Consider the following 12,809-nt stretch of genomic DNA (forward strand, 5'->3'; position numbering starts at 1 on the left):
CAATAAACCAAGTGTTTTACTGCAGCATTACTGAGTGCCCATGGATATTGTCCTGATGGGTACTTAAGCTTTCAGATAAAAATCAAAGATACTTGCAATCATCTGGCTGTAGAAAAAACAGCATTTCTAATATTTTTTACCAGTTCTGTGTCTTCTGTTCACCTGTCATAAGGATACTGTATCAGGCTTCAGTGTATTGCTGGATGAGTGATTTTCCTGACTTTTAAATTCTGAAATACTTTTGTCTTTCCTTCCCTAGAAGGATTGTGAATTTGTTATCTTTGGACATGAAACACTGTTCCATGTGTAAAGGCCATTCTTAGGTTAATAATGGACGTTTTTTGGGTTTTTACTTCTTTGTCTTTTTCTTTTGTTTTGTTTTGGTGGGTTTTTTTGTTGTTGTTGTTTTCTTGGACACGAATTATTTTTTAAATAGCATGTCTAGATGAGATGATACGTCAGTGAAATCCATGTTCCTATTTTCCTGATGGAGCTATTTTCCGTTCTGACAATAATGGAATTTCAAAACAAAGAATTCTTGTCAAAACAAGAATAGTTCTTATAGCTTACAAAATGCTGTGTGATCTTTTTATTTTTGCCTAGTGCCTGGGAGAAAGGGTTGGATATTGGGAAACCAAGCCCTTGAATGTGTTGTTTCCCTATCTTCCAGCCTGAATTTTCAATGTTTCTTGGTCTGTTGTACTGAGGAAGATGCCTGAAAACAGGAAGCCGTTGTGGGTTAGCTGGAAGAGGGATGTGTATCAAGCAAGGGTTTTCAAAACCAGCATGTTTCCTACATCCAAAAATCTTTCAGCTGGTCCAATTGCCTTTAAATGGCCTCTGCACTCACCCAGAAACCAGCTGGTCTCTCAGCCCAGCTGGGAGTAGGTTTCCAAAGAGTTAAACATCACTCAAGAATCATATTTAGATGAATCTTGGTACTTATTAACACAATGGACTGCCTTATTCAGGGTATTTTCAAAGCTGCATGTTTCCAGAGTGAGACAAGCGAGTCCAGGGAATGACATGGAGGAAGGAAAGGAGCAGATGCCTCGATGCTTACAGGTTCTGACTGGCTGTGAGGAGCAGTCACTGAAACCAAAAGGATGTCTTCTGCTTCTTCCTGACCAGCCAAAGCAAACCCTCCTGGCTCCTGTGCTAATTCCCTGCTCCTTTCTTGCAGGTATCTCCACTCCTGGGAATGATAACAGGGACACTCATCTTGATATTTGTGCCTGCTGCTAAAAGAGGAAATGCTGAACAGCTTGGGGGGCAGCTGAAGGCTCGGACTTCATGGCTGAGAGACATGAAAGCATTGATTAGAAAGTAAGAGCATGAGTAAAAACCATGTTTTGCCTCTAATGCTTAATTGGAACACCCAATAGTCTGAATTTAGCACAGTGAGACTGGAAAGTGATGACATGCAGGGAGTTGCAGGAAGTTTAGTCTGTGGACCTAGGGAAGAAAATCACAGTTACATGAGTTACTGACTGCTGTTACAATGATGAATTCCAAGTTTTGCTCTAACCTTTCCAAGATTGACATCTAAGAAAAAGCTTGCTTTGCTTGGCTCATACTTCACACAAATCAGGGCTTTTGAAGTGTAGAAAGTGCTGTGTTCCTGTATTAATTGTTGTGCCACTGCTGTTCAGACACTTAGATCCTTTTTCTTCTTTAAAAGAGCTATTCTGCTGAGGGGGAAAAGAGAGTTTTAGCAATTTAAGATTAAAAAAACCACACAGAAGCTTGCACTATGGCAAGTTTAAATACATGTGAACAGCCACATGTGGCTGAATCCATGAGAACTGAATGTGCTTGGGCACTTTATGTGTGCATAAAGGTTCACATGCTCACAAGTGCTTCAGCAGCTGCACTTCCTTCCAGAAATCTGGCCTGTGAATGTACAGATACTTTCACTTCTGAATTCAGGGTTACCTTGTCATTCTGATGGGAAATTTATGATGGAACTAGTGGCTAGAACACCTCCCTGGTATTGTCATCCAGTGCCAAAGGACTGTGAAAAGTGATGTGAGCTAATTTATCATTATTTCTATGGTACTGTTTTGGTAGTTTATGTAGGTAGTAACCATGTGGTGGCATGGATGGGGAGGGAGAAGTGAAACTTCTCTTCCAGGTAAACAGGTGACATAAGGGTGAAAGCCCTGTAATTCACATATCATGTCCTAGTCACCTAGTACTGATTGTCTTCTCAAACAGCCCCTGTGTAGCATCTCTGATGAGTTCAGTTTGTTATTATCAATGGAGCATCACATGTGGATATTCCATGCTTCTTATTCTCCGTTCCTTTATACCCTGTGTTACCTCTGCCCCTTGGCAAAGAGAAGTGGCAGATGTGGGGGAGCACAGGACTTTATCACTGAAGCCCTGGCTCCTGCATGGGGGCCCTGCTTTTTCATTTTTTTCACTAAACCTTCTCTTGGTTTTGTCTCCCAGCCGCAGCTATGTGTTCTCATCCCTGGCCACCTCAGCTGTCTCCTTTGCCACGGGGGCACTTGGGATGTGGATCCCTCTGTACCTTCACAGAGCACAGGTTGTGCAGAAAACAGCAGAGACCTGCAGCTCCCAGCCCTGTGGCACCAAAGATAGGTGAGAGCCAGAGTCAGCTGCTTTACACAGGGGGAGAGGGGGTGGGGGTTATTTACCAGAGGAAACAGGCAGGTCCCACAGAGACAAGGCACTAGAATGTCTGTAATTTCCTCTAGGTCCTTGTAACAATGGTAGGAAATGCTGGGATTGTAAACGAGGCTTTATTTCTCTTCTTCATTGTATGCAGTCAAACCAAGGGAGAAGCAATGACCTCAGCTCTGTCTTAGTCCCCAGGCTGTGGTGCGGAGCAGAAAAGAGAAATCCTCTAAGGAGGATGTTTGGAGAGCTGAGAATTTGGTTCCTTAAGACCCATCTGTGATAGCAGCAGAATAAGCTGGCAGGTTAGGAGGCCCCAGTGGTGCCTGTAATTCAGAGGTTGGAATGGTTTCCCTAAAGCTGCAGGGACTAATCCTGCAGGCTTTTGTTTCTGTGTGAGGCAGGACTTCTCTGTTTTATTGCTCTGTAAACTGCTGTGTGTGCTGAGTTTTGCTGAAGAATGTCCCAGAGATCTGGGACACTTTGGGCTGGAGTTTTTGATGTTATACAGTGGTTTTGTTTTCAGTCCTGGTTATGGAATATCACTTGCAACACATAAACTGTGAAAAGTAATTCTTCACTTTGTGATTTACAATGGGGGCACAAACCAAGAAACGCTATAAAAGCGTTCCTCCAGGTAAATAAAAGATACTAAAAAAGCCTTTTGTCAGATCTTTTGCTTTTTAGCTCATGAGGGAAAATAATATTAGGAAAACCTTCTTGCCATAATATAATCCCATCTCAATTAAAGTAGTTAGTGGTGTGGAGTCCATCAACCAGAGTGTCCAGCAGGCAAGCTCAGGCTGTTCCACAAAAATGCAGTGAGCAAAACACACAGCTCCAGCCTGACTGCCTGTCTGCTGTTTACAATTTCCCCCTCCTTTATGACACCTCAATTTTGAACTGTCCTCAAGCTACTCTAATGTGGTTGCCCAAGACCCTGTAATCCAAGTCCTGCACATATCATATCGAGAATAATCCTCCTGGCTTTTTAAATTGAAATTAACTCATTTCAAATGTGTAACCTAACAGCAAAAAGCTGCTTTGAAGTGGCCTGAAAGGAGTTATAAAGTCAAAGTGTGTTGGAAATCACTGGTGTTTAAGAGTCTTGTCAGGTTTCCTTGCCCTGAAGCTTCCTGGTGCCTGTCCATGATTTTCCCTCACATGATCAATGAAGAGGTTATTAATTAGTTTTGTGTATACATAATTAGCTGTTCAGGGCTCTTCCTAGGAGCCCCAGTTCCACCTAAGGAAGCAGTGGGAGCCCTTTGCACCCCTTTGCACATGGATCAAAACCTGTGTACAATGATAAAATTTCACATGCTGTGTTTTTCTTAATTGCAGGGGAAAAGGGCTAAAATCATGAGCATTTATTTTATTTAACATTTGCAAAGCCATTATGCAAATTGTGCAAATTTCCATCAGTCAGTTCACCCTAATAATTATATTATTAGTAATAAAATAAAAAAGCCTAATAAAATAATAATGCCTAACAAAATAATAATACCTAATAAAATAATAATGCCTAACAAAATAATAATACCCAAAGACTATGCCTATTTTGGGGAAAAACTCAAAAAAATCCTCCCACCTTTCTCTTACTTTCTTTCTTTCTTTCCTTTTTTTTTTCATTTTTTATTTTTGGACAGTTTGATCTTCGGAGCAATCACGTGCTTCACTGGCTTCCTGGGTGTAATCACAGGGGCAGGAGCCACCAAATGGTGCAGGTCCAAGACCCAGCGAGCTGATCCTCTTGTCTGTGCTGTTGGAATGCTGGGATCAGCCATCTTCATCTGTCTGATCTTCGTGGCAGCCAAGAGCAGCATCGTGGGAGCCTATGTAAGTAAAATCCTTTCCATATGCCAGCCCCCACCAGACTCCTTAATGGCTGTGTTCATTGTCCCCTGCAAAAGCCTGGGGTGTTCTCTTTGCCCTTCTGAATGTCTTTCTCTTTGCCTCTTGGCATTCTGGCACTAAGTGTGCCTGAAATCTCAGCTGCTTATCCCTGCTGTCGTCAGAATTCAGAGCTCCATGGAAACCCACAGCCTCTGGGCTGTTCTATCTGCACCTCAATCCACACCTTTATTGCTCTTGCCTAATGTTTTGGTACAGGAAAATTGAGCACTTCCCTTGCAGTGAGGGTAATGTAGCTGCAGTGGTACCAGATGACAATTACAGTGTAATTTGTCTGTGGGCAAGCTTCTGGCTCCCTTTCAGTGCCATTCATTTCCATAACCAGGTGGATTGCACCAGGCCAGTATTAATAACCCAGTAATTTCAATTTGTTATCTGTCTTACCATAGCCCAGGAACCTACAGTACTTGATGCTGCACAAATGCAGATTAAAATATGGCCCCCTCCCTGAGTGCTTATAATTGAATTATATGAAAAGATATCAAATAGATCCAGATAAATAGAATGGTTTGGGTTGGAAGGGACTTTTGAAGGTCATCCAACCTGACTTAGCACTAGACCTTGCTGCTGAGAGCCCCCTCCAATCCAGCCTTGAATATTTCCAGGAATGAGGCATCCACCACCTCCTGGCCAATGCTTTACCACCTTTTAAAAAACTCCTTCCTTACACCTCATCTAAACCAACCATCTTTTAGTTAGACTAAAGGGAAAAAGAACAGCTCAACTGTAATAATCCAGCCTCAGGCTGGAATCTTTCTTTCAGCAGGGAGTAAAAATCCAGGCACTGAACAAGTCTCTGCTTCCCTTTTAATGTCAGAATGAGAGAAGTCTGTGAATTGGGAGAAGTTTTGGAGGGAAAGTATGAGATGTTTGGAGTAATGGGATCCCTTCTGAAAGCCCACCCTTCCCTTCCACACTGCAGCACCTGCTCATCCAGCAAGGAGAATTCCTGTACAAGTGACCAGCCAACTGCTGTTCCTCATTTCTCTGTGTTTCCACGCTGGCCTGGCCATGGTTGTTTGCTGAGTCTTTCAGCAGCTGCCACACTTATGGGGAAGCACAACCAGAAAGAGTGGAAGTTCAAAATCATTTTAAGACACAGCCAAGAATGCCTCCTCTGGCTATTTAAGTTTCAGGTCTCTGGTTTGTGACCATGAACTAACATTTGAACTGGCAGAAAATGCTCACCTCAGACACCCTGTGAGAGGGTGTTACTGGTTACCCTCCTTTCACTGATCTATCACACCCCTCACCTGCTCCCTCCACCTCTTTGTGCAGACAGAGCTGTGATTTTCTCCTTTCCCAGACCTAGTGACAGACATGTTCATTTGTGGTGCTCAGTCTCTTTATACACAATCGTCTCCCTTTCTAGGCTGGAAATACTGTTTTCAGAAACTGTGCAGCAGGAGGTGGCTCATTTTTATCTTATTTTTCTATTTTTTAATAGCCATGTGACTATTCTGCATTGTTTAAGTATATAAATATAGATGGTATCATTTAAACAATCGTTGAAGCAATTCATTTTATTATGGATGAACAGTAAATCTAATAAGGAGTCAATGATTTGCAAAGGAAGTTAGAGCTGCTTGTGGAGGGGGTGTAGGGAATATGAGCCTGTTTGTGATCTGTTAGGCTGAAGCAAGAAGCTCTGCCTCTCCACAGCCCCAAAAACTCTGCTGCTGGAAACCTGATGCCCAGAAAGAAGGGACAGGTCTGGGTTGGAGCTACCAATGTCTCATTATTCTCATTATTATAGCAGTGCCACACTGAATTGACTTTCCAAGGCGAGTGTCTAACACAAACTCATGTTTTTCCATTCAAAGAGCTGGTGCAATCTTGCAGACTTCCAGAGAGTTTAATTCCCTTGTATTTCAAAGAGAATGGGAATAGGGGACCTGCATTGCCAGGTTGCATGGTGTAGCAGTTTCTCATTGCTCTTTGTTTTAAGTCTCACTGGTCCATAATGAAGAGAAGAGTGTTCTGTGGCTGGTGGGCAGAATGATGGGCTAAGTTACCTTCCTTATGTCAAAATCCATGATGAAATCTCCTTCTGGAAACAATACAGTAAAATTTATGGGTTGATTTTCCTGTCTCTGATATCTTCCTTGACAGCTTGTGCTGGCTCACGTCCTTGAGTTCTGTGTCTGTGGAAGGCAAGGCAGTGTCTGTCCCCCAGTATGGTGGTATTTGCCAACCTTCTGTACTGTGACTGTCCTTAGGCTTCTGTCATGGATCACACCATGCAAAAATTGACAGTGAATGTTTTTGCAACCCTCCCTGGCTCAGAGCCTTAAAATTCTCACTTCCAAGCAATTAGGTGGGTTCCCATGAGATGATGTTCTCTCTCACTGCTAGTGGCCACCAGATCACCATCTCCCTGCCTGCTTTAGTTAACAGTTTGAGAGCTTTATTGCTGGCTGATACAGGCATCAGCTTCAATGAAGTGTTCAGCACTCCAGCAAGAGCCTGCAGAGCCCTTGCTTTTGAATTTCTTGGTTTTATAGGTTTTATCTTTCTGGAAAAGACCTGCATTTCCATTAACACAATCACCCTACCCCTTACATGCTGTGTACTGTCTGCTCTCTCCCTCCCCTGAGCACATGTATTATTTCTCTCCTGCTCAGTCCTTTCTTGCAATTGATTTTGGTCCCTGGGGGCAGCTGCTGTTCCCATTCTGTAGCAGTCACTCCCACCTGAGGCAGGTAGACAGGTGACTTTTTTCCAGCCAGTCTTTTTATACCGATCCAGTAAATTATTGGCAGTGGTAAAGTGGCTGGCAAGGTGAACTAAAACAACAATTCTGTATAATTTAGCTGCCCAGACACCTGTATTTCTCTATTTTACTATCTTGCTTGGCTGTATAGTCCAATCACTTCTTACTCAGTTTGCCTTGCAGTGTGTGGATTTGTGTGTTGTAATCCAGCTCCTTAAAGCACCAGTTGGCATATCTGTAAGTCCCACTTTTCCTGAAATACAAACTCTTTGAAACTTGGTTTTCAAACCTGTCTCTGGAAACCCATTATGTGTGTGGCATCATCATCTCACACTGCTCAGGCACTTCAACTGCAGATTTTACACTTGTTTAAATCTCCAAGTGACTGGAGAGAGATGCTCTGCTTTGCCTTCCTTTGACACTGTTCCAAATTCCTCAGTTTCAACATCTATTTCAATTCCTCAAAGACATTTTATGATCTTGCAGAAACAGCAAATCCCAGGGTAAAATCTTGCCAGAGAGCTTCTACAGCATCTTAGTCTCAACCCCAGGGACTTTCTGTTGTCATGTTGTTGGTGACCTGCCTGCTTCTGAGGCATCAATATTGCCCAGAACTGAGCTGGAGGCAGAATTGCTCCAAATTCAGGAGGGTGTGTTATCCACCATTTCAGAGAGAAATACAAATAATGAAGATATTGACAGATACGCCCTTTGCAAGCAGTCATGGAAGGCATTTGTAACCTGCTTAGAACTTGCTGTGAGAGCTGCTGGTGTGTCCACTCTGAAATCTGCTTTATTTATCATTTCTGGGAGTCAGAATTGGCTGACTGATCACTTAAACAGAAAAGCACAGATGAGCAATCAGGCACCAAATGGACACGGTGAGATGTTACACTGCACAGCTAGAGTCAGAAACAGATGTATATGTAGAGGTGAAGTCTCAGTGTAAAAGGAGGCTTCAAAAAGTGTGTGAGGAATCCAAACTGTGAGCATTTCTGGAGCTATAATCTGCTCTGGGGCTGCCCTATTTGCTGGAAGCTTCCCTAGAGCCTCCCTTCTGCAGAAATGCCACATATCCTCATATGCCCTTTGCAGTGGGTGAACTCATTTTTATAATTCCCCATCAGCAGCTGAAGGGCAGACATTTTTAATGTTTCTTCTATCCTGCTTTTTGATCTTCCTCTTGTTCCTCTTTTCCTTTTACCAGTACCCATCTATTAATCACATGTTTCATGGATTGGTTGAAACACCCATTCATCAGCTCAGAACTGGTGTGCTCTGAAGTTTGCAGCATTTCAGTGATTTATTTAAAGGACTTGTGCTAAATTCCTGCACAAGGGACACGTTCTTGCTGCCTGGAGCAATTCAGATGTGTGCAGTTCATACCAGCTGAAGGCAGCAGTTGCCTGTTTGCAGTGCTGGCAGCAGGCAGGACAGGTTGATGCTGCATTGAGCAGTGTGATTCCATTGTTGCCAAGCTCAGACTGGTCTCTCCAGCCACAGAAGCCCAGCAACAGCAGCTGCAAAGCTGTAGCAGGGCAGATTTCAGAGCAGGTCTGAGTATGTATCTGGTACCCATGGGACACATGGCTTCAACTCCTGAGAGCACCTTGGTTTGTTGGATGTGTTCTTATCTTGGCAGTTGTCATTTCCTTGGAGAGCCAGTCTCAAGGCAGACCCATTGGCAGTGGTAAAATGGAAATAGAGATTTCCTAACTGCAGCTGGGCTGTAATGACTGGCTTGGACACCATCACAGAGGAAGCAGATCCAGTCACAGAAAAAGGGGATAGGGAGGGAAAGTATTTGGGAAACAAAGAATTTTAGAAACAAATAGAGGAAGCTTCTGTAGGTCAGTGCATAAGACTTGCTAAATAAAGCACATTGTTCCTGGCAGTGACAGGGTGGTCTGAGGGGTTTGGGCAACCTCAGCTGGTGTGTGGGAAAGACAGTGGCAGTGGTCACATCATGGCACAGCTGCCACTCTTGCAGTTCTGTGGCTTTTAGTGGCTCTTGCTGACCATCTCCACGGAGCCAAGGATTGTATTTCACCACAAGACACTGATGTAGCAAAGCCCAGTTCATTCCAGTCTCCACTGGACAGATATTACCTGTGTGAGGCTGGCAGGGAGGGAAGGGATCCTCCTCAGCTCTCTGCAGAGAACTTCAGCTGCTTTGCTGCAGAGCTGAACACAAACCTTGCTTCCCAGGAATGGAAATAGCTGTGCTTTGGGGAACTGTGGCTTTCTTGCCTTTTCTAACTGGCTTTTTGGAAAAGAATAGTGCAAGTTGGACTTGATGATCCTTAAAGGGCTTTTCCAACCTCAACAATTCTATGATTCTAAGTATGCAAGCCTGGGGCTGTCTCTTCATGCTGGTTTTTCATGTTCTTCTAAAATCAAATGTGTCAGCCTTTAATTTAGCTGCTCTGTAGATCATAAACTTAGTTTACAATAACAACATTTCAGCCCTCTAGAGCTCTGATACAAGTCTATGGTTTCTTGATAGTCAGGATAAACCTCAACAGCAACAAGGAATGTGCTGTGTAGGTATGAGAAAAATAAGCAACAAAAGAAAGTTTGTGGCAGGTTATTTTTCCTCTGAATGTCAAGTGAATAAATCTTCTCCTTTTTGTGTGTTTTGTTACAACAGATTTGCATTTTTATCGGAGAAACTCTTCTGTTCTCAAACTGGGCTATCACAGCAGACATACTAATGGTGAGTGCACTTTGGAACAGCATCTTTCTGTGCTCAGAGAAGTTTGGCAACTTGCAAGAACAACCTGAAGTTCACAATTTCTGCTAGATCCTAGTCCCTACTTTAGCCTATTCTGGTTTTCATAAGTATTATTTTTGCTTACTGAAAAGTGACATAGGGGGAAAGAGAGAAAAAAAGATCCTTTTTGTCCTTTGTTCTGAGCACCAGGGACAGATGTCCAGAAAGGACAACATTTCTGAATTCTAATAATTTCCCAAAATTTTAAGTGTTTGTGCAAGACCCCACATGCAGAGCATTCAGGCAGCATTTCCTAACAGTCAGCATGGTTGTGGGCTTTGTTAGCAATAACTCAGCTTTGTTCTGCAATAGGAAATCCTTCCCTCCCTCCTGTGACCACAAAGGCAGCCCATCTACCTACCATTCAACACATACACAATAGAAACCCACCTCTGGGAGAGCAGAGAGGAAAAGAAAGTATAAAGAATTTTTGGACCATGTTCACCTTGTCCAAGAGGAAACTGTCAGGGACTTTTCAACTCATGTCCTTCATTTTCTATTCTTTCTCCACCACAGAGCTTTTTAAGTCTTTCAAATCAGCAAGCTGACCTCAGCAGCCCCATTTTCACATGAAATAGTCTGGACATTTGTTCAAGAGCTCTGCATGTTTTGTAGAGGTTTCCATCAGAGCCCATCAAACATAACTTGTGTTGAAGCCCTGTTGTGAAGGAGGTGTTGCTAATTGTATGAAAAGAAAGGCACTCAGGCACGGGACCATTACAGGACTTTCCTGAGGTCTTTTGTCAGCTTGTTGACAGAACTAAAATTATAATCAGTCTGGCATCAATAGAAAACTCCCTTGACTTGTATTTGCTGGTTATGCAAACACCAGCAAGGAAACAATCAGGTTCAGTATTCTGAGATGTAAAGATAATGGTGTTGATGTATTGATTCAGCAAAGAACTCCAAGCCTCTGTGCTTAAGCTGTGTTTATGTTGAAGTTCAAGGTTGTGTTTATATTTTGAAGTAGCTCTGCAGTTGCCATCGCTGCATTGCCTGATGAACTTTCCATCTTTCATTCCTTTGTGCAGGGAACTCTCTGAGAGGTGGGGTGGGGTGGTTAAATCCACTCCTCTCAGTGTGGGTAAAGCTCAGGGAAACAAAGGTTCTGGTAGCCTTGGATGGCTTTTAATGCCCAAGGTTCCTCCTGCCAGGTCCGCTGTGGTGGGACAGAGCTCTGTGGGGCTTCCCTGGGCTTTTGCAGCTTGTGCTGAGTTCAAGGCCGCTGTGGCCATTCATAATTGGGGTCTCAACACTTGCCCAGATGTGCAGCCTGGAGACAGCTGTGCTGAGGAAGAAGTTACAGTACAATATGTGTAGCTGCTCATTCCTGCCTCCTGCCAGAGCTTCCTGTTGCATCCTGCCCCTGGCTGTGGTGTTCCCAGGAGCAATCCCAGCTCTCTCCACTCAGAATTATGGGAGAGGTTTAAATTGCAGCTGTTTTATACCCTTCTTAACATTGGCTGGCACAGGTGAGGGCTCAGATGAGGTGGTCCCAGCTGCCAGAAGGGAGGATCCTGTCAGGCATGTTCAAGGAGGTCTTCCAGAAAATCTGGGCCAGAGACAGACCTGAAATTTGACCTGTGTTGTCTCAAGGTAACCCCAAAAGATATTTTCAACCAACTGCTCTGTTATATCAAAGGTATTAGGGCTGCCATCATTGTCCCATTTAATTACAGAGGTTTTTGCCTTGATTTCAATGTGACTTCAATATCCTGTAGCTTTTTAACAGCTTTTATAGGATTTGCCATCTGTCTTGCCAGCATCCTATAGTCAGTTGCATTTTGTAGGGATGCATTTGCAGTTATTTATGTTGCTTTAGTGCAAAAGAGTTCCATAAGAAATGATTGGAAATAATAGCTCAATTTTCCAAAACACAGCAAAGAAACTAAAGCCATGTTGAAAAATGGATTTTGGTAATTGCTGCCAGCTTTTCAGCTCGCTGTTCTCTGGTCTGTTTTGGAAAATGGACTAAGTGTTGTATATAATGCCCAGCTTGATGCATTAACAGCATGAGTGGATGTGTGAAAGTTTTAAAGAACTAAATGTAAACATCACTTAGATGAGGCCAGAGCTGGAAGCAAACAGGCTGGAGTGCAGACAGACACACAGGGGATGAGAGGGGGCTCAGACTGACAGTAGGTGAGAGCCAAGGCTACAGCCACGTTTGACAGGCAGCTTGGTGGGAAGTCCTTGCCAGACAAAGATGTGGAAATGCTTTAGCAGATGCACTTTATATGTTTGGCAAATTAATTTTCCTGATTACTATTTATTTGGTGTAATCAGAAGTGTGTCTGTTCTTGCCTGAGGCTGGGAAGGAGTTTAAAAGCATTATAAGCCTAAGCTTAACAACACTTTCATCCTATACATAAATATTACCCTGTTTTCATGGATAAAAGCTCTCAATACTGCCTGAACACTGATTTCATTATGCCAGGAGTGAGGCTTTTTGGAAACTGCCTCCCAGATGATCTCTCACAGCTTTCCCAAGTTTTACAGATCCCATGACTGCTTAAGAATCCTATCGGGCAAGTTGTTAAGGACCTCCAGAGGTTTTGCAAGTTTAATTTCCGTGGCAAAACAAGGATGTTTGCTTATTATCTTCCAATTTAATTGTTGGCTCTTCCTAGCTCTGTGCTTGCATTGCATCCCCTGCTCCTGTCTTTTCTGCAGCCCAAGGTGCCAAGTGCTGGCTCTGATAAGCTGTCAGTGCTGCAGAGCTCTGCACTGCCTGAGATTCTGAAGGGCTGATATTTGTTCTGAATG

At 43.3% G+C, this 12,809-nt stretch overlaps 1 protein-coding gene across 1 annotated transcript in view; it reads left to right on the plus strand.

Annotated features, from left to right (window-relative positions):
• LOC115911757 (protein spinster homolog 2-like) overlaps positions 1 to 12,809 on the plus strand; it is a 113,421-nt gene that overhangs the window by 84,994 nt on the left and 15,618 nt on the right. The window contains exons 6-9 of the mRNA XM_030962952.1: positions 1,184 to 1,326; positions 2,455 to 2,607; positions 4,293 to 4,482; positions 9,921 to 9,986. Of these exons, the coding sequence (XP_030818812.1) occupies positions 1,184 to 1,326; positions 2,455 to 2,607; positions 4,293 to 4,482; positions 9,921 to 9,986 (552 nt within the window). The remainder of the gene's footprint in view (positions 1 to 1,183; positions 1,327 to 2,454; positions 2,608 to 4,292; positions 4,483 to 9,920; positions 9,987 to 12,809) is intronic.

The sequence above is a fragment of the Camarhynchus parvulus genome, chromosome 19, assembly GCF_901933205.1.
Source record: "Camarhynchus parvulus chromosome 19, STF_HiC, whole genome shotgun sequence".
Classification (NCBI taxonomy): Eukaryota; Metazoa; Chordata; class Aves; order Passeriformes; family Thraupidae; genus Camarhynchus; species Camarhynchus parvulus.